This window comes from Xyrauchen texanus, chromosome 24 (genome assembly GCF_025860055.1).
Source record: "Xyrauchen texanus isolate HMW12.3.18 chromosome 24, RBS_HiC_50CHRs, whole genome shotgun sequence".
NCBI lineage: Eukaryota > Metazoa > Chordata > Actinopteri > Cypriniformes > Catostomidae > Xyrauchen > Xyrauchen texanus.
In genome coordinates this window covers 37,141,230-37,164,025 of record NC_068299.1, presented here as the reverse complement: position 1 = coordinate 37,164,025, position 22,796 = coordinate 37,141,230, and the positions used below count along the sequence as shown (strand labels likewise).

The 22,796-nt window shown below is 36.8% G+C and overlaps 1 protein-coding gene across 1 annotated transcript in view; it reads right to left on the bottom strand.

Moving 5' to 3' along the window:
- The window catches only part of LOC127617452 (neuroendocrine convertase 2-like), a 92,874-nt gene extending 74,126 nt beyond the window's left edge, over positions 1-18,748 (bottom strand). The window contains exons 1-5 of the mRNA XM_052089424.1: positions 18,311-18,748; positions 16,628-16,732; positions 7,831-7,944; positions 7,328-7,436; positions 6,108-6,145 (exon numbers count right to left, since the gene is read on the bottom strand). Coding sequence (XP_051945384.1) covers positions 6,108-6,145; positions 7,328-7,436; positions 7,831-7,944; positions 16,628-16,732; positions 18,311-18,493 — 549 coding nt within the window. The 5' untranslated portion in view covers positions 18,494-18,748. The remainder of the gene's footprint in view (positions 1-6,107; positions 6,146-7,327; positions 7,437-7,830; positions 7,945-16,627; positions 16,733-18,310) is intronic.
- Between the last annotated feature and the right edge of the window lie 4,048 nt (positions 18,749-22,796).

Here is a 22,796-nt window from a genome sequence, read left to right as displayed (position 1 = left end):
GGAAAAGGAATGTCTGTCAAGGCAGACTTTGATATGCCTTAATGTACTTTTTAATATAAGGTTCTATAGGCCTTACATCCTTTAAATAGTTATTGATCTATAAAGTGTTAAGAGTTGAACAGACCGCGATGGATGGACGAATAGAGGATATGGATAGATGGATGCCTTTAAAAAGTTCATAAGCCTGTTTATTTTGCTATTCTAATAAACGATAATAGTTACTTTGCATTAAGCATTGTTTTTTTCTTCTGTCCACTACCCTATCAGAACAGACCTGTGAACCATTCATGGTAACAGAGTGATAAACTAAGGCAAAACAATTAATCCTGCATTCTCTCAACAATTTACATGGGGCATACTGTAAAAATAACTGGCTTAAGAGCAGAAAAACATGACAGATACTGAAAGCCATCTGCGTTCAGAGAAAGTAGAGCATGATAATAGAAGCACTCTCGGAGTGAGCAGCTCCAAGGGCTCCTATACTCCATGAGGGAAGGGGTGCCAAACAGAGAGCACCGGAACAAATGACACAAACGTTTGCTGAGTGCCTGCTTCCATAATCCATCATCACAATCATGGAGATTCAGATCGCTCTTTGTGTCGTTTAAGTTCTTGTGGCTTTCACTGCAACTCCCACTGAGAGCAAAACCCATTCTTGTCTCTGCTCCCCAAGAGAGTTCATTAATGGAGAGCAAGATGTAAACATGAAATTTCATCAGGGCTTTCAAACATCATCCAGGAAACATATAATATAAAGTCAGCTGGTCATTAACTGTGGTAAACTAACCTGGTCTCATAGAATCATGTAACTATACATAAAAAGGTCGTTATGATTTGAAAAGGATGGTAATGATTTTTACATGGCTCATTGCATGTATCATGGCAAATTATGAATTATTTATCTAAAATTGTAATTGTATTATTTTACTGATTACTTCATGTGAAAAGTAATCTCATTACTAAATGCATTACTTTCAAGTTACATTCCAAAACACGTTTCACAGAAAACATTATACCACAAATGCTGTTGATTCTAACTTGTATTGAGCCTGGAGCATCCCTCAAAGAGGTCAAAGTTTAAAAACATTATAACGACCTTATGCTGTATGTGTATGACACTTTATCACCATGGTAACTGAATACCATGGAGGAAAGCACTTGTACAGTGAAAGACACACATAATGCAAACAGAATTCAGCAGCATCTGAGGCGTGCTGCGGTCTGCTCTTTGGCAAGCCTCCATTTGGCTGCTGCCTTGAGACTGTAGTCAGCAAGCGATGAATTAAATCCAGTCCCCTGTCAAAAAAATCCTTCAAACGATTATGCTAATTCTCTCCTCATCCCACATTAGTCGTTATTAGGCAAATTATCCTGAATCTATTTTTAACCCCACACACTGGCATGAAAAACAAACGTTTATATCCTGTATATAGAGTATTGTTCTGCTACACCTCTGTGTATAAACAACAGCAGTAAAAAATGTAATGCAATCGAATGTATATATATATATATATATATATATATATATATATATATACACACACATTATGTTTTTACATTTTGTCTGTTTTATCTTGTCATAAGCATAAAAACATAAAAAAACTGAGAAAGAAAATTAATTCTTGCAGTTTGTGTGGAACTGGGAAGCCGAGCTGAAGTCTGGGAGGAATTGATGCTAAATAAAACAGCAGCATGGGAGGACATGGTAAATTACTGTTTCAGCTGCTCACAGAACTCAGTCGGTCTCATCATAAACATACTTTTGCCCTGTTCCTCACACAATGATATCTTATGACATCTAAACACATTTATTATAGCGCATGACTTGTAAGGTGATACATTTTAACATTTTCATTACATAATCAACTACATTTACAAGCTTGTTGAAGTATGATCAATTCTTAGCATTGTACTTGCAAAGCAAACCGGGGTATGAGTCCTGAAGTGCATGCAAGTCAACACGTGAGCCGAAAGTATCATTGAAGCACCACAAAATTACCCAGTTGCTTGTGTTTTTCATCTCATTTTTGCTTTAAAGGAGTCATGACATGAGGAATCAAATTGTCCTTGATCTTTTGACAAATAAAAGGTCATTGTACCATAAAAACAAACTTAAAGTTTCAGAATTCAAAACTTCCTCCTCACTGAAAAAAGAGCATTTGTTGAAACCAAGCTGACAAAACAACTCGTTCTCTATTTCCTCCACATTGTGATGTCACACTGTGGAAGACAATCTACGACTGACCTGAAGAAAGATTTTCTCTGAGAATATTTCATCAAAAATGTTGTCTGTTTAAACCCAGTGAATTAATAATTCTTTTAAATCGGTTCTTTTCAGTGAACTGTCTAAACAGGCTTGCAAAACGGTCTGAATCGATTTGTAATTCATCGAGTTAGTTCATTCGGACTGCTCTCTAATGGAATAATTTGGAGCAGTTTCTCACTCATTAAAACATTAGCATGATATTTAAGGACAGAGAGAACAAACAACGCTGGATAAAGTTAATCTATACCTACAATCAACTGAAACAAAAGACTTCAGCTAGTTCAGTGCCATGTAAATAAGGGGCTGTTCAAGCCAAATGTGTTTGTGTCCACTCACGCTTACCATAAAAACAGTCATAGATGTGTGTCTTTTGACTCTCAGAGAAGTGCAGCATTTTTAGTTGCCATGTTAAAAAGTTAAAAAGAACTTCAAAATGTACATGTTTCGAGACACCTGTGTTCTGCTCTACTCGTTGTGGTGTCTTGCTATTTTGTGCGTTTGTTGTGAATGGGTACTGGAAGAAATGCTTTAGTTAAATGAATGCTACACTTACTCGAGAGGGGGGAAAAAAGCATCTCTTAAAGTCACCAGAACTGAATGTTTTGGTGTTTTTGCAAAAAAAAAAAAATAATATGTATATATATATAAATGTTTGTATGCCCATGGACACCCCAGATATAAGTGTATATTAGTCCGATTTCTGTGCATACCCTCCGATGAAAGCTTGCACTTCCGTAGCCCCGCCCAGTAGTGGTGAGCAGTGAGATGGTAATGTAAGTGAGCAGGTCAGTCAAGAACAGAGAGCCAATCATAACAGTGGGCTTTTAACCTGTGTTTACTTTAAAGGAGAAGCTGCACCAAAACCGGGCATTTCTGCCAGAGGGTCAGAATGAGGGTGGAAACTGATCACGTTCTACAAGTATGTGACTGTAAGTATTCTGGGCTGAATACTGAATATTCTTACTTAAATGTATTCAGTAAAGTATTACAAATACATTAAATAAAAAGTAACTGTTGTGATGTGGCCGTGGCCGAGCGACATCTGTGGAGAGCAAGGCTGGGAGAGGAAGAGCGATAAGGATTGACACCTGTGGGAAATCATTTTCGATTGTTTATCCGGCTCCTGCTTCCTCCTTCACGAGAGAATGAGTGAACTATCACAGTAACGTATTCAGAATACAAGAATACTTTTAGAATACATATTTATAAAGGCAAGGCAGAATTGAAAGAATGGGGAGTGATATGTCATTATTATCTTAAATTAACCACTAAACCTCCACTTTTAACTAATCTAAGTGAATTTGAATAGTTTCTTTAAATTAGATGTGGAGTTAGACACTAATGTTTTTTGTATTTTATTTTTGTTTTTATGGAAGGCTGAAGGCAAACAGAATGCAGTTTGTGGTCAACTACAATATTTTAACATCTTTTTTTTTATTTTAAATTATGATCGGAGGATTAAAACAACATTTTAATCCTCTTAACCCATTATTTGATTGGACTGATAAAGAATAATACATTTTGAAACCAAATTAAATAAGAAATGCAAATAAGCTATATTTATTTTCGAGACAATAACTGGGTACTACGTGGAGAAATTAAACAAAATAGTGAGGTCAGGTGGCAACAATTAATGATTTTAACAAGGATTGCTTACATATTTCCATATTAAGGCCTATATGATCATTTTATTTTAGATCTGTTTTATTACCAACACTTCCAATGACACAATCACTTCGCATGAGATGTTTTTGTTTAAGTGAGACATAAATAGTACATTAATATGCCTGTATGTTGCAAATATGTGTCACACTGAACTAGCCTTCCATACGTCTAATTTATTATATTAATAGTTATTTTCATGAGGTTTTTCTGTCATTGTTTGGACTTCAAGTTTGTTTCCCTCTTTCAGTTTTTGCAGTACTATCTCCCATATTTTACATATTCATAGTATTATTGTCGTTAATAACTGCTACTTCTCAATAGTTTCTGATGTGGATGTGACTCACCAAATGCTTATCGAGAACCACCCATTTTTACTCCGCCTTTAAATGTATTTACACAGCAACAATTGTGGGAAACAGTGTATCATGCACAGGAATGTTCTATGTGAGGAAAAAAACATTACAGGCTGTATTGATTCTGGTGCGCAGTTGACCGCGCTTGCCAGATATTCCATCCGGAAATCATTGTACATGAATAAGACATTCCATTGCCATTTTAGTGCTTACCATCAGACATTTTGGTGACTGTGGTCAATTTTTAAAGTGTCCCAAAAACACATTCCCTGATTCTATTATTTTAACCTGTGAATGTGTTTTCAAATTAGCCCAATTTGTTGTGAACGCTGGCGACACTGCTCACGCACTACTCCTGATCTAAAAGGAAGAGAGTGTAGCGTGCACTTGTGTGCTGTTTAGAAAATCTGTATTGCTTGATTGACAATCATTTTCTTTCACATCTGAACTATTTGTGTTCATTATGAGAAAAATATTCTAACAACATTTTATAAAGTAACTGTTTTCTGAATAAAGGTGCTTGAAAATGTAACAGTTGAAAAAGATTTTCTGCACTAGAGTTAAATCACCATCTCTCTCAAAAATTATTATGATATAGATATTTTGGTGAGAAAAAAACTGATTAAACATATTAGTTAAAATGTTTTTGATTCATATTAATTCATATAATAAAAACAAAGTTTCAATGCAATTAATCATGCCTCATACATAAATTAAATAATTATTTTCATACCATCTGAAAAATTCCAGCTTGAAGTAACTGTTTTTTACAAGCCACAGCAGGGGGCAGTCAGCGCGCCACAACAAACACCACAAATCAATGTAATTATTTATATTAAATTATCTGTATTTGGGGGCCTTACTCAGTAAATATTAAAGTATTTGTTTATTAATTTTGATTCATTTGAGTAATTAATCAGCATGTATATAATTAGTTATATTAAAACAATATATGATTGACAGTCATAATGTTAATATATTAATAACAATGCAGTCATGCATATTTTTGGATAATCCAGTGAATTAAATACTTTACAAACTACAATGTACTTGATCATACTATTTTCTCTATATTTTTGGAACTTGATGGATGAAAACTAATACATTTGTAAGATTATTCATAACACATTCATGTCAACATACAACAATTGAGTTAAAAACAAAAGATGCACAACAAAAGAGTAAAATGTATATTATTAGACTGATTATTCTGATTGATTATTCAAACTGTTGTAAAATATATGTGCACATGTGAACACACATCAGTAGGATTCTGTAGTAGTTGTGACATTGCTCAGCAACGGTAAACAACTAAACTCTGCTTCGCATTGTTCCTAACAACACCTTTTAATAAAGTTTTTTCCTCATCTTGGTGTGTTTGGGACACTCTGTATTTTCACATTATTCCATGTTTCTTTATTGCGCTCACGTGCAAATAATGTAATGCAGTCCTGCTCACTGAAAGCTGTGCCAATGCATACAGTATATACCCTGGTATAGCAAAATGTCTACTGGTGGACACATTTTATAGATATTTAGCTCTGGAAAAAATTAAGAGACCACTGCAAAATTATCCGTTTCTCTGGATTTACTATTTATAAGTAGGTCTTTGAGTAAAATTCACATTTTTGTTTTATTCTATAAAGTACTGACAACATTTCTCCCAAATTCCAATAAAAAATATTGTCAGTGGTCTCTTAATTTTTTCCGGAGCTGTATATACTCACATCGCCCATCCATACAACAATGTCATCTATTTTATTTCAAACCGTAGTAAAATTCAAACATCAGCACTTGAAATAAGAACAAAAGCAGGGACTTACATAATTCAAGGCGAGATCTGGATGTAGATAATCAATACCTGCAATATGATGTCAGAATTAGTGTGAATTTAACCCATAAATCTTTTTAACCTAAAAAAATGTGCTTCATGTGGTAACATCTACTGGGTTTACTCAAAGCTACTACTTTTTACAGTGCAGGGCTGCAACTGATTTTAATATACTGAAAATTACTTCTTCGATTATCCATTCAAATCTATAAAAATACATTTTATTGAAACAAAAACATCTATCTTGTCCAAAAACACCTAATCTTGCCCAATGTTCTCCTCTAAAAAAAAAAAAAGTTTTTCACTACTGTGCACAGTGCACATACCCAAATAATCGATAAATAAGTATGTATTTCAATTCTATTCTTGGCTGGTTTAGCATGGTAAGCCATGTATTTATGGTTACGTGCCAATAACAAATCATATTTTTCATATTCCTTGACCAGAAGGTGGTGCTGTGCTGAAAATTTTCAGGTACCCTTATGTCAATGTTGTGATGATATACATCATGTTTAGTTTCAATATATGTCGAAGCATTATATGAGAGTGGTTTGGTCTATCAAAAAGCTTTTAAGATATTTTTGTCACAAATGTCCCTAAACAATACATGCCAAATTTTTTGCAAATCGGACATTCGGCCTAGGAGAAGCTCGAAAAAGTATGTTTTTTGGAAAATTACAATTGCATGGTAATTGTTTTATATGAGGAAGTGGGGTATTTCCAGCATTGACAGGGGCTGGTCAGTGATTATTTTTCTTTTACAGATGTACCTCTGAATCACATCACTGGGTTTAGAAGCATTAATTATCAATCAAAAAGTCATTTTTGAACTCCTGTTTGAACTCCGCCAACTACCATACGGTTACTATATGACCAATGGAGGTTTGTATCATAAAAAAGTTGGAAATTATTCAAATTAATAAAGATATATCACCATTTTATTAATTAGCATGAACATAAGTGCAACTTTGAGCTGTTGATGGCACTAAAGGGTTAGAGATAGGGACTCCAAATTTGCTATGGTATAAGTTCAGACTGTCCTTTCTCAGTTTGCCATATTTCATAACTTTCCTCCAAACGGTTCGATGGGCTGCAATAGACTTCAATGGTGGAAGAAGAAGACAAAGAAAACTTAAATGTAAACAAAAATGAAAACTAACAGATGCAAATGACTGATCTATACAAGCCAAACAATGGTTAGAAATCACATACCGTCATCCATGATGGCAATAGTCACACCCTTGCCAGTGTAGCCCATCTGCCAGGCTTCTGCCACATTGAGGTCCAGCCCTGGTGTTCCGTCTGCTTGCCCTGTATTTATCTAATCAAGCATACAGACATGCCACATGAGCTGAGCATCCAACGCACATGGATGCTTGAAAATTAGATCTTACGAGGAAGGTAGCAGGGTAGAGAAAATAAATATCACACATATTACACTTCACTAAAACCCTGCTGTGGCATACTTAAAACTGAAAAACTAAATTAAGGAACATTCTCCATTGCAAAACAGACAGCAATGCCTGTCCTGATATGCCCTGGAGAAATAAAGAAATCAATGTGTTTTGACGCTGGCTCGCATGTAGTGTTGATGGCTGCTAATGAGGAAAATCATTTAAATGAAGTGCCATCAGTAAACCAGATTAATCCAATACAAACAATCCCAATATTGAAGGTCAAATCAAATGAAGACATTATGACCATTAATTACTTACAAGATACCACTGCTTGGTGAAAAGTGGGTCACTCATATTGACATCAAAGTTACTGATATCTCTGTAGCCTCTCTTCTGACGGCCAAAACCTTCCTGAGGAAACACATTCTTCACCTGAAAAACAAAGCAAAGGCAACTTGCATTGGACTTCGATTGGTCAACCTTACAGACTTGCTATTCTTTGCTTAAATGGATAGTTAATTCAAAATTAAAATTGAAAAAAAAAATCCTTGTAACAGGGTTCTATACCTGTTGACAAGGAGGAAGCGGAGGACAGAAACTTCCACGCAAACGGAAAGTTTTTTTTTCACACAAACGAAAAAATAGCTTTTCAGCTTAACAATCACGCAGCTTCAGCGGGTGCGTGTGCAAGGCTCCCTCTCTTCCCAATGGTGTCTGGCTCGCTTTTAACTCTGTCTCCACTCTCACTACAGTGACAAACAACTGTTAGAGACAATCATTGACAGGTGATGACCCTAAACCACGCCCCCACTACCACAATCCTTTACACTTCCTTGTGTTGTTACAAACCCATATGATTTTCTTTCTATTGTGGAACACAAAAGGAATGCAGATTTTTTCCATACAATGACAGTGAATTATGTGTTTTTTTAAGATTTTGTGTTCCACTAAATAAAGATGTCATACAGCTACTTAATTAGATTAGATGAGTAAATGGTGACAGAATTGTAATTTTTGGGTGAACTTTCCCTTTAACCAACATAATACTGCTGACAAGTACTGTACACTATCATTTTGAAGTCTTTTCATAGATCATTGTAACGAGGAGGAGGGAGTAGATGGGCAGTAATGATGGACGCCCAGCGCTGAATCAGTCCAATCAGCTGGGAGAGGGATAAAGAGGAGCCGGCGTAGGAGAAATTAAAAAGTATGTTTTCTGGGAAAATTTTAAATGGCGGGAAATCTAGAAGAAAATTCTAAAAGGACAGAAATTTAAACCATGATGTGCATTCAACTCAGAATGAGCCAAGAAATTAAGCGTAAACAATTTTCAAGTAAAAGCCCTATACTTATACAAGTATTGCACACTATCATTTTGGAAATCTTTTCATAAAGGTAAAAACAGCTAAACTAAAAACACTCCTTCCGAAAAGACCAGCAGTCATCATACATGCAATATATTTCCAGAAAAAAATACAATATTAATAATAAATGTTCGAAATTTCATCTTTAAAAACATGCAATTAAATTTATATATATTCAGTATATTTAATAAATTAACTTTCATTTTATGGACGATGATGGATGAACAAATCATTTCTCATAATGCTCCAGTATACCCCAAAGCCAACAAATATAAAGTTAACAGAGGACAATGCGGTGGACATATAGTTAAAAATGACATATAGCAAAATTTAAATAAATAAACCATATATCAATTAGTTATAATTTAGATTGATTCCTGTTGTGTGATTGTATTCTTTTCCAACTCAACATCATGTGCAGTGTAGCCAATTCCATTCTAATAATTCCATTAATATTCTAAATTATGAACTGAAAGGGAGACAATTCAGGATTTTGCCCAACCTGAAGCAGCTGGAAGAAGACTTAAGAAGCTTGCTGTGGACGCCAACATCCAAAATACATGATGATGTGATCGGTCTTTTCAGTAAGGAGAAATAGCACTGATAAGCACAATAATCCTGGCTTGTAAAGTTTCATAATAGTGTTGCATTACACATGGTTGGATCATTGCCCCTTAAATTAGCAAACTAATAAAGCTACACAGCGTGACCCTTCACCAAAAACACAGTGGAAGCCCAGCACTACTAAAAGATGACGTCCAGCCATGCCTCACAGACAAAGAAAACCCCAATTACACTCTCACATTTACATGTGCGCTTGCTCTTAACACAACAACAGAAGAGATCAAAGTCCATACTCTGAATTAAAGGGCGCTTTGATGGCAAATCAAACTGGCCCTCCACATAACAAACATTTACATCAAATGAGTATTTGATTTACAACAACATTTTGCTTGTTAATTTACATTTTGATCTTGGTTGTATCACCAAGTGTAAAGTCAAACAGATTAAAGAGTATTGATTTTAAAACTCAGATCAAAGATAGCTGATGATCTTTTTATCTTTTACTTGTGCAGTTGTACTTTGAGTGCTATAGAGCTAGAAAGAGGGACATTGTACAAATCCAAAAGGCACTTAAGGATGAGCTACAAACAAAATCCTTTTTCCATGACTAGATCCACAACATAGCACAGCCTCTTTTACCTTACTGCTTAAATAAACAAATAGTAGTCTATAAGGTCTAAGAACACAATATAGTGTAAGATTGGAGTGAGTTTTAAAATGTAGATACTTAATGGATCCAAAAGGGAGATTATTTATTTGGGGAAGTTGGAAAACATTTTCAAGCTATGTATGAGCATTGATCACTTTGGACCCCTTCATCCATCCAAATTTCATTAGCAAAACAAAAACTCTAACAGTGAGCAGTCTACCACACAACTTTCTCTGAGGTAAATGAGTCCTTGCTGTCTTTTCACATTGTTAGAGACCTACGAGAGGTCAGAGCACTGTGACCCCATTGATACACTGTGACTAACCAACAGATGAGATTCTCATTCAGATTCATTCAGATAAATTAATTAATTCAGCATGAAAACGTTCTTTAATACCTCCTAAGGACCATGTTAAGACACTAGATAACAGTAATACAGTAGATGATTCCAAGTATAAATGTAGACTACAATGTCGATAATAATATACACTATATGTATGACGATTCCAAGAAGTCAAGACTTGTGTGTCTGCAGAACAAAAATAGGCGTTTTCCAATCAGTGGGCATTTTCAAACCAGGATGGGCATTTTTCAAATGCTTTACATGATATGCTACTTTCAATGGATAGTTCAGAAATGCCCATCCTGGTTTGAAATCATCCACTGATTACTGCACAGAGATCAACTACTTTCATTTGATAGTTGAAAAACACCCACAGATTGAGAAACACCCATTATTATTCCACAGAGACCTATACTTCAAGCTGTATAATGAAATACATCCTATCGTGTGACTGTAGAATTGTGTCAGCTGGTCATTAAAAGCATCGTTTGAGAAATGCCACAGTAGCTTACTTGATAGAGTGAAGGACATTGGAATTCGAGACCAAGGCTCAAGCCCAGCCAAGCACGAAAGCTGACACATGGGACAAGACTGTCATAGAAGTGACACATAATGACGTGGTTGCTTCAGATATTTATTATATAATCGTTTAGGTTTATGTGTTGGTTTAGGGTAAGGATGTCTTTTTTGTGTCTACCTCTCATTTGCTTATCCAATCAGAATTTTTTAGTCTTTTTTAGCTCAAATAACATTATGTGACACTTTTTTTTTTTTGTAATGAATAATTTTATCCTTTACTTTTCATCCATAATGTTCCAAAGAAAAAGAGAAAATTATTAAATTAGTATATAATATGTATGAGTATCTTGATTTAAAAAGTATTTAATTCACTGTATTAACCACAAATATGCATAACGCATTGTTGTGTAATACAACTATATCATGATACAATATATGGATGTTTTTATTTAAAAAAAAAAAATGGTTATAAGGTAACATTGTAAGCCTATTTATTTTTGGTACTTATTTTTGACCTTTCATGTACAGATTTTACTGTTTAGTCTTGTTGCAAACCCAGACTTTCAATATTATAATATATAATATATATAAACAATTATACAAATAATAATCTTACAAATAACAAATAAGATATGTAAATTATAGAGAATGCAATAAACAATCTATTTAGATGTATTTTGTGAAAATTATTTCTATACATTTTTTAAATAAATTCCACTGTTAATTTTCATCATCATTTCCACCACACCAAATGACTGTCAGAGAGGAGCATGCATGAGATGAAATATGAAACAGGTAATCTTTGAGTAGAATATTTTTAGTGGCCGTCATATCCAATCAAGTGGCAATTATGCCCGATTATGCAAAAAGTGTGAAAATATTATTTAATTGTATTTATTTAGGAGATAGCAATTGTTAGATATGAAATTAGACTTAGCACGACAAAGGAGTTAGCCTTTGTAATGTCATTCCCATCAGCATAATTTTCACCACAGATTTGTAGTAAACACAAAACAGAATTTGAAATGTGAAAATGACGCTGTAGCGAGAATATCTATGATTTTCAGAAGAAAAAAACAACAAAAATGACATAGTTTGAATCTTCAAAAAAGATCAGGGACTTGGGACAATACATCAGGGGCTTAAAGGGATAATTCACCCAAAAATGAAAATTCTCTCATCATTTACTCACTCTCATGCCATCCCAGATGTGTATGACTTTCTTTCCTCAGCACAACTCTAATGATTTTTAAAGAATATTTCAGCTCAGTAGGTCCATACAATGCAAGCGAATGGTGATCAGACCTTTGAAGTTCCAAAAAGGACATTAAGACAGCATAAAAGTAATACATAAGATTCCAGTGGTTAAATGAATATCTTGAGAAGAGATATGATAGGTGTGGGCGAGAAAAAGATCAATATTTAAGTCATTTTTTTACTATCAATCTCCTCCCTGCCCAGTAGGTGGCGAAATGCATGAAGAATTTGAATGGCCAAAAACAAAAGAAGAAAAACATGAAAGTGGAGATTTATAGGGAAAAAAGGACATACATTTTGATCTGTTTGTCACCCACACCTATCACATCACTTCAGAAGTCATAGATTTAACCACTGCTGTCATTTTAATTACTTTTAAGCAGACTTTGTGTGCTTTTGTTGTACTATTCACATAAATGGGCCTACAGAGCTGAGATCTTTTTCTAAAAAGCTTAAATTGTGTTCTGCAGAAGTCAGAAGTCAAACACATCTGGGATGGCATGAGGGTGAGAAGGGGGTGAACAATCCCTTTGACAAAACTCACTGTCTAGAAATCCACAGTGCTGTGAAGTGCCTGAAGTTGACGAAACTGTTACTATCATTAAATTAACTCCCAACTCTACATGGCACTAGATTCAAGGGCATGATAATTGAATTGTAGGAATTTGAGCTGAAAAGAGGGAAAGTGACAGGTACAAGAACTGAAGTCTTTTAATTAAATTGGCTTCACGGGTTTATGAGGCGTTACTGTCTATCGCAGACCTTGATTCACATAATTTTCAGAAGGCAATGAAATATTTCTACACTACAGTACATCAGTTTTGAAGAATAGCCTATATTACATTTCAATGTATCGTTTAAATTTTACACATAATTGAAAAAGGCTCTGAAGCATAATCAAAACCTTCTGATGAAGTCTAGCGACAGTCAGTGGTTTTGGGGGAACAGAATGGTGGTGAGACATTCAGACATATGTTCATACTGATCTCAGTTAACCCAACATGTTCTTTTCTCATGCTTCTGAGTTGTGTGTGGAGGAGGTTGAGGTGTTTCCTTTGGAACTGTACTGAGAACAGTTTGTCTTATCTCCACGCATCTGACACAAAAGTGACTCAGATGTTGTTGCTTCTCAAAATGGCACTGAACACTTAATATTAGCATCACCCTGATTTGTTTCCCCTTTTTCTACAGATCCAGATCTTCTTATATATGAATCACAACCTTTGATTTAGAACTCTACATTTGAAATATATACCTCATTGACTAGTTTTAGCCCCATCTAATTATAAATTAGAATAATCAAAGCAAAAGTGATTAATCAAAGAGCAATAACAATACAAGTGTAATTTATATCGCCATATCAAATTTAAATTAAATGCTTCCCTCAGCTCTATGGTGACCTGGGACCTCATTCCACCCACTTTACCTCATCCATTTTTTATTTTATTTTTTTCTGTGTCCCCAACTCCTTAGCATACCTCAACTTTTGTCTTGTAAATAGTGGGGAAAAAAATACAATTTAATATTTGTTTTTTAAATCTAATTGCTTAATTTCCAAAAGTGTACAGAGTCATTTGTGATCTGAGATTTGTAATGTATTTACGTTTCCAGCAGGGCTGGACTGGTAATCTGGCATACCGGGCATTTTCTCGGTGGGCTGACGCACTTTGGGGCCAATCAGGAGTGGACTGGCCATCGGGAGAACCGAGCGGGCCAGTGTGTCGGCTGTGAAACGGGCTGAATAGGCTGCAATAAGCTAAAATGAGCCACCGCGTTATGCAGAACGGACCACAAAACGGTGACGCGATATGCAGAAAAGGACAGCGAACACCAAACAAAAAGTGCCTGAGAAAATACTTGTGTAGCTTATGTGTTCACTATAGCTCTATGCATGTTTGACAGACTGTTGCATATCATAACATTTTTGCATGGAAGTAATTGAATTGAATTGAAAAATAATTGTTGAATCATCACTTAGATATAAAACAAAATTCAAATCAGACTATATAGGCATTTTGTAGATCCATTTATGATCCATTTATATGACAGGTTGTTAACAACCCTGAGATATGTAATAATGTTTGGTGAAACACTCATGTATTTAAGGGTTAGTGCTAGATTTGCTTTTCTGTAAAATGAAACATGAATCCTATTTACTTTTTAAATGCATGTTTCTGGTCTTATTATCCTTGATTCTTTGAAAATTGTCTTTGTATTATCTTAAATAAAATTTTGCCTTTTTAACCCCTTTGTCACTAAGAAATGCATCAGAATAGTAAAATGGGTTTACAGTGTCATGTTGACTTTAATGCAAGGTTCAGTCACCGTAACTGAGGATGGTGTTACGCAACATCTACAAAAGACACCATGGCAGAGGAGCTTCCAATGAAGAGCAAAGCAAATATTAACAAGGCTTCAGTGTAAACAATCTGAGAGGAGAGTGTGAATGAGACGAGCACAAAAATAAAAAACAGATCAATACACAGCGCTCTATTAACACACTTGAGCTGAAATGATTTAGGCAACAGAGAAACCACCTTTCTCCTTTCGCATTGATTGTGAAATTCCATGGTCATTCTGACAACTTTTGGCTTCATTATGAATAAGCAACTAAAGTCAACACAGTTGTACCAAGATGTTGAGGTAAATCCATCATATTCGTAGATAACACACATCACAGTTTGTTAATGAGATTTGTGTGTCATGATGTCATGATGATGTATGGATTCAGTATCGCTAAAAGTCTTTAAATGTGTCATATCATGAGGTATTACATTTTCCTTGACATTTTGAGAAAAAAATAGCAAAATTCAGTGTGGATAGTTTTATGAATCTGTCGTAATGTAATGCAGGCAGTAATTGAAGGATATAACTGTTAAAAAAATGATAATTGACTCAACTGTAAACCCCACAGCTCACAAGTGCAGCAAAGCACTGTTTATCAGTTTACATGTGCTAAATGCGCTAAAGACAGCCCATTAAATGAATGAGGGTCAGAGTGGAAAATGTCAGAAAAAAAAGTTAAATAATACAAAATGTATGATATGATGCATACAATAGATAAAACACAAATTAATTCAAATGTATTATTTATACATATTGTCAATCAATTAAAAAGTCTATTTATACAAAATTTTGACAAGGCAAGATGTAGGCAATATATTGTCCACAGCAATCCATTTTGCAATTGAGTGTCAAACTGTTCGAGATAGACATATTAGAAGGTCTTTTTTAAAAACACGTCTGATGTCTATATACTCGTGCATCAGTTGGACACTTTTGGATCATGTGACTTTCATTGTGTTGTGTCATTGACAGTGTTATTAGGACACCGAGTCAAGTTTAACGTGGTTTGAAACTTGCATACAAGCTCTAGGCAGAGCAATGTTTTGAGAGGATCAGCCCTGATGAACAGAATAATAAATAATTCAACTCTTCAAACCCGATTGAAAACCACATTTGAAACATTAATAGCTGTTTATTTATAAAAGTGCAGAAACTGAAAATATTATCTCATGTCTTAAAAGACTATGAAGGTGAATTAGAGGCTTAATTCTTACAGATTTTCTATCCAAAAGGTTCATAACTACAGCAGGATATTTTTTTATGATCAAGCAGTCTCAACCTAAGACGACACATTCATAGTAAAAGCATCTGATGCATATTGTTAACAAAACTGGAAAGCACTTTAAGCACTGTAAAAATCTCAGGCTGTCTAAATGGGTGGCTCTTTGCCAGAATAATCTGCAAAGTAGACCATGCTGGTTTTCATTAGCCTGGCACCGCAAATATTTTCATTTTTAAATGTTTCATATAAATCAACCTGATCTCATTAAAATCATGTGAATATGGAAAAAATTTTGCTAAATTATATTATGTGGTTCCAGGCATCACGACAGTTTCAAGATAAAAAGTCAACGGTCTGGTGCTAAAAGCAAGTTACATTTTATCCCAAACAGACGAGGTGTTTAAGGTTAATGCTCTGGAGCTTTTAATCAACAAAACCTCCCAACCCTACACCTTAAACCTAAACAATAGTGTCATAAAAAGCTATGACACTTAATGACATCTATGACACTTTCGGCTCACGTGTCGACTCACATGCTCTTCATTGCATCCCAATCGCAATGCTCTATCATTTGAGCTACTGCACAATTTGATTGAAATTGGACAAGCTTGTAAAATATAGTTGGCTATGTAATGCAAATGTTGTATGAAATATGCTAAATGTCTTCAGATTGCATTGTGTAGGGGGCAGGGTAAAAAGTAAATAAAGTAAACATGAACAACACAACTTCACTGATATGTACACTTTTAACGTGGTACAAATAAAGGATTTCACATCAGATTAGCCATTGTTTTCCAGTGGCTTGGCTAGTTTCTATGGGAACAACACAAGTTGTGAGTTTCTGGTCTTACCCGATGATCTTTTGCCAGGCGATGGTGTTGGTGAAGGCTGCGTTTCCGCCTTGTTTTAGGGATGTCCCGGGGGTAGAAATGAAAAAGCCCCTCACCAAAGGGAAGCTGAAATGAAACACACCTATATTAGGTCTGAGGACAGTAATCTATGGAGTTTTCATTTTAGAATTTGATTTGTCTAAAAAAAAAATTATAATAAAAAAATATATATATAAATGCATGTTTTTCCCTAGTACAAGTGATTTAATAAAATATTAATGATTCTCATGCATTTAATCTTTTTTTGCTGTCATAATTCCGGGTCTCTGTGTTTGCATCAGCATTTCATGTCCCTGTCTCGTTCAGTTGATTCGATATTTTGAAGGAAGCATTTTGTGCATTGGTATACGATAAGGTAAATGTTTATGGGTCAAGAACATTGATTGAGAGGCACTGATTGTCAAAATAAAATTAAAAGTAAATGAATGCTGCAAATATTGATGCTAAATCCATTGTTTCTTGAGGTGTATCGTCTCTGTACAAAGCTGGGAATTACATAATTCAAGAAAAGCATATCTCCTGGCCCAAACAATGAGTACATGGATTGGGGAGACAAAAACTCTCTCAAAAACAAAACTAAATGAATAAACCATAGCACATGATATTGGGTCAAAAGGTAATATTCCAATGCATGGCCACACATGACCCTCTGTTCCACACCAGTGAGTGCTGCAGCACTGATGTTTTGACATTTGACAAGGCTGATTTGTCAGGCTAATCAACTCCTCTGTTCTGTGATAAATGGCCCTTTATGGAGACAGAATAAATAAACATTGGGCTGTCATTTGCTATCTATATTAGAATAATTCCTAACCATTTTCTTATTGCTGATGCTTTGAAGTAAACATCAAAATGTCAAACCCTGCCATTCGATGCTGCAATTTATAGGCGTTAATGTTTTGTTATCAGATTTTTTTTCTCTTGCATTGCAAACAAATTATGTAATTCATCATATATTTGTTGCATGCTAAAAATATTACACCACATTCTAATGTTTTCATGAATGTTGCTCTTATAATTAGATTTCATACTTGTCGATTGCCAATCATGTATTCCATTATAAGCCTATTTCAAACTCTTACATTAATGGTCAGTTGGGCACAGCATTCTTTTTGCAATTATCATCTTTTATTTCCATTATCTGAACCCATCCAAAAGGATCCTCGGTATGAAAAATTATTTTATTATTATTATTATTAATATTATTATTTTACAGTACGATCACATTTGTTCTGATATTTGATTTGATTCCATTAAGATTAGCTCCAAATTATACAGTAAATAATGGTTCCTCAAGGAATTACATACACAATCCTTTCAGATTTTTATTAGGAAAAAGAGCCAGTTTGTTCAGTTGTAAAGTAAATTAAAGAGAAAAATAAATTAGGCATGACTTTGTAAACTTATTCAACATAAGGCCAAAATTCAACAATATTTAGTTTCTGAGTGAATCTAATACTTACTGTAGTTACAGTTGTTGTGGTTCTTAGCCCAAGAACATTTTGTACTGAAATGAATATGATTGACATGCTTGATACTGTCTGATTGTAATACCTTTCAACTAACCTCAAATAAAACTGCATAAATCAAATGGGCAGTTTTAACCCATTTTGTTGTGCATACTCCATGATCACAGTTGCTTACCTTCCTTGCACTTCCAAAGCCGTGCTCCAGGGCAAGTTGATGAGCATCTTCATTCGTCCCCTCATGCAACTGGACCAGAAAATGATTTGTAAAGATGACATCCTCGTCTCCTGCAGCTATCAGCACCAATGCATTAGCCAGTATGAGAGCCACCGCTGTCCCATCTCTAAACAATCCAAGCATCGCGCGCGTGTGTGTGTTATTTCGCCGTGCAGTCTGCGAGTGAATGTTGTCAGTCGGAGATTGCTCTGAATGCTGGACCACTTCACCAGCGCTGGTCAGGACGCATCTCCTCAATCATCGGAGGATGAGGTGTGGGGAGTTGGACCGTTCGTCGTTCGAGTTGAGGGTTTGTGTATTGGACCGAATTTGCATTTTAAGCCTCCCTTTAATCTATAATTCATCGGCATAAACGTGTGGCTCTTTTCCATGTGACGTTCCGCGGAAAGATGCCCAATAAGCTGAGGCGGGTGTGGCTGATTGCTGCCGCCCTCTCTCCCCCGCAGTAGGCTTTTACTTTCAGTACCCTGGAGAATTCCTCCATCCTACTCTCTAGTTCTATTTTACCCAGGCAGCTCGAGTTCTGGTTCAAAATAAGTTAAGCTTTACCTAGAGCTTTTGTGACATATTACCTTGGAAAATAGGCTAAGTTTGACTAATTCCTTAGTTCTTAAAAACAAGCAAATATCGTATTGAAAGCATTCCCCGGATATATGCAAATTTGAAAGCTCTTATTTTATTTATTTATTGCAAAAACGTTTGTTATTTAAGCTGTAAAGTTGTCTACATCGCGATATGGTGATATAGGCGGATTAAGGTTGTTTATGCGTATCTTTGCGCATATCGCGTAATAGATACCGGTATTATCGGCTTTACACGGTCATGATTTTTGAGTTGAAATAACAGACACAATTTTCAACAGACAATGTTAGTAAGCATTTTTATCACACAAGTATCAGGTTGAAAAGTATAGTTCACCCCAAAATGAAAACTTTGTCGTCATAGGCTACTCGACCTATGTCCTAAACCCAGAAGACTTTCTTAGACTTAGTGGAAGACATTTAGAGAATGTCCTGGCCGTTCTTGTACAAATAGTTACATTGTATTGGGACTGAGTCAAATTGGGTTGATGTGTGTGCGTATGTGTGCTAATAGCCTATCTTTGCCAACTCAGCAAAGGGGCAATTGGTTTTTTCGTAGGAGGGGCACCTTGTCAAAGTGGCAGGAGCTTGAGCCCCCTTTCTGCACTTGCCTGCAAAAAAGCACCATGAAAGTATCATAAATGTTGTCGATTCGACTAAAGCCTTATATCTGAAGTAGACCTTCTCTGAAGCCATATAGCTCTGTGTGGCAAACTTTATTTGGTTATTGACCAAAATTTAAAGGAGCAAAATGTAACATTGACATAAAGCTTTTAAAATGGGTACTGCAGTCCAAATTCTAAATATTGGAGAGAGTTGTCTCCCCCGTCCCCTCCTCCCCAGACTCAAAGCTGACGTGGGTTGCCAGGTTGAGGACACACAACAGGAACGAGCAAACTGGCAATGGCAAACGATGAGCCTTACACTGTAAGTTGATCAGCTAATGTATATGTTTGAAATGTTTTTATTGTTTGCAAATTATAAATTATAAATCAGCTCATGTGGATTTTGTATAACTGTCAGTATAGCTAGTTGACTACCATGACTGCAGCGTGTTTGCCCGCTAACTTGTTTCAAATCTAGCATCCCGGGTTGTCAAAATACTCTTGGGAAATGGGCAGTAGGCGGGATCATACAGCCTAAAACACAAACAGAAATTCTGGCCCAAAATGGATATTTCAAAGTAGAATATACTGGTTGTTGCATTGTTTCGGAGAAGCCAGTATTTCAACTTAGCATGTATCCTAAATCTCTATTATGCTTAAGTATAGTAAATATATTACATATTACATTTAAGTCATTAATATACTGTATGTAGCTCTTAAATCTAATTGTCATTGTTTCTTGCATATCATGTGACCAAACGTCATTGCTGTCAAACCTAATGCAACTTTATTCCAGTGCAATGCCTTGCCCCTTAGACTTCCATTGTAATTTCTTTCACCACTATTTTTGTTTATTTTTACAAATAGGGGGACAGATTGAAATTAGTTGTGGTAGTCAATGACATGCTACAACTTAACTTGTATTTTACCTGGAACATTTGTAAAACAGAGCATTGATTCATATAGATCCTCTGTAACTATATCTAGTTTACTCACCCATCACAGCTCGACTTTCACAGACAAATCGATTTCTACTGCAATCTCAAAGAATACCTGAGTGTGCTTGTGTGCCAGTGAGACTGATTCTGAATTGTTTTCATGCTCTGCAATCTTTTATAAGGATTACATCTAAAACAGATGTCTTTAAATCACCACAAGTGATGAGCATAAAATTAAATGTAGGCAGTAGACGGTAACTAGGATTTGAGACAATGGCAATGTGTTTTTTTGATGCAATGTTCTGAAAATAAAATACTAATTACTCTTCCAACATTGGCATACATACCCTGTTATTACCCTGTCTTTCTAGATGTAAGATCTTCATGTGTAATATATTGTATTTATAAACTGTGTGTATATATATATATATATATATATATATATATATATATATATATATATATATATATTCTGGAAAAAGTGGTTACTAATTGTGACACGATCAAAATTAGTCAAAGTTTAATATTGTAACATTCACCTTGTCCCGTTTTGCCCTTACCTCTTCTTTGCCCATTTCGTCCCGTATTTAACTCCACAGTCCCCTGGTTAGCGTGCACGTTCCCTGTTATTAGTTTCACCTGCACCCGCGCCCTCTGGCTCTCGCGCTTGCTCACATTCATCAGAGTATTAGTTTCACCCGCACTCGTCCCAATCACCTGGTTATTCGTTTCACAAGCACCGCTCGTTTTTTCCCCTATATATATCACAACCCTTTAGTTTCACTCTTGTTGGTTATTGTTTAGTTTACCCCTTCGCTTTGCCAGCTCTAGTGTTCCCCTAGAATCCCCAGTCTTTTCCTCTCGCTTGTCTCGCCCCTTTGTATACTGATTTCCCGGCTTCGACCTAACGCTCCCCTTGTCTGCGCTTCTTTGGATTTGCCCCTTTGTCATCTACTGATTCCCCGGCTTCGACCTCACGCTCCCGGTTGACTACTCTTCACTGGATTTGCCCCTTTGTACTGTAGCCTGCTTTTGTTTAATAAAGCTGTTTTAATTCGACATTGTGACTGTCTCTTCTTGTGCGCGTTACAGAATAACCAACCTCACCGAAGACAATCACAATGTATCCCACGGAGGATTTGCGCAGCTCACTAGAGCGGATTTTTACAGCACGTTCGGCACGAGGATCTACGTTTGGGAGGCATGACCGAGCGCTCGCGGCCCAGGGGCAGCAGGTACGTACTATTTCCAATTCATTTCACCCTGTTCCGCCTGTGTCTGTCCCTGAGCCCGTTGATGCTCTCAACGCATCCGCGAGCGCCGTAAGCTTTCCACCCCCGGAGAGGTTTGATGGCTCTTCGGACGCTTGCCAAGGGTTTTTTATGCAGGGCAGCGGTTTTAGAACTTTAAACCGTGCCCTTAACATTATGGACCCAGCGGCCCAACTCTTGGTTTTGCGTCAGGGGAGTCAACCCTTGGAGGCTTATGTGGTTGACTTTTGTGCCCTGGCTAACCAGGTGAACTTTGATGAGGTGGCTCTGACAGACATTTTTCAATGTGGACTGAATGAGCCAACCTCATCGTTCATGCCTGGTGGTCGCTGCTCCCTCAATCTGGCTCAATTTATTGACCTCGCTCTACTGTTCGCTGGTTCCTCATTTACTGTGGGGGAAGCAGACACTGAACCAGAGTTCCACGCCACGGCCCCAGTCTCGAAGCCTGCCACGGCCCCGGTCTCGAAGCCTGCCACGGCCCCAGTCTCGAAGCATGCCACGGCCAGCGAGCCAGCGCCCATGCCTGCCACGGTCAGCGAGCCAACGCCTGTAGCCTCGACCGTCCCGGAGCCAGCGCCTGTAACCTCGACCGTCCCCATGGCCACGCTCCCTATTGGCCAAAGGAGAAAGAGAAGGAAGAGGGCACCTTCTCCCCAGTCTCGTCTTGTGCTTAAGACCACAGAGGTTCCCTCAGAGTCTTCCACGGCTCTGCCGGCCTCTGCTCCGCCCTCAGAGTCTTCCACGGCTCTGCCGGCCTCTGCTCCGCCTCAGAGTCTTCCACGGCTCTGCCGGCCTCTGCTCCGCCCTCAGAGTCTTCCACGACTCTGCCAGCCTCTGCTCGCCCCTCAGAGTCCTCCAAGGCTCCACCTCTCGGGCCTCCCAGGGCCCCGCCTCTCATCCTCCCAGGGCCCCTCCTCTCAAGCCTCTCAGGGCTCTGCCTCTCAAGTCTCTCGAGCCTCCCTGGGCTCTACCCCTCGAGCCTCCCAGGGTCCCGCCTCTCGAGCCTCCCAGGGCTCCGCCTCTCAAGC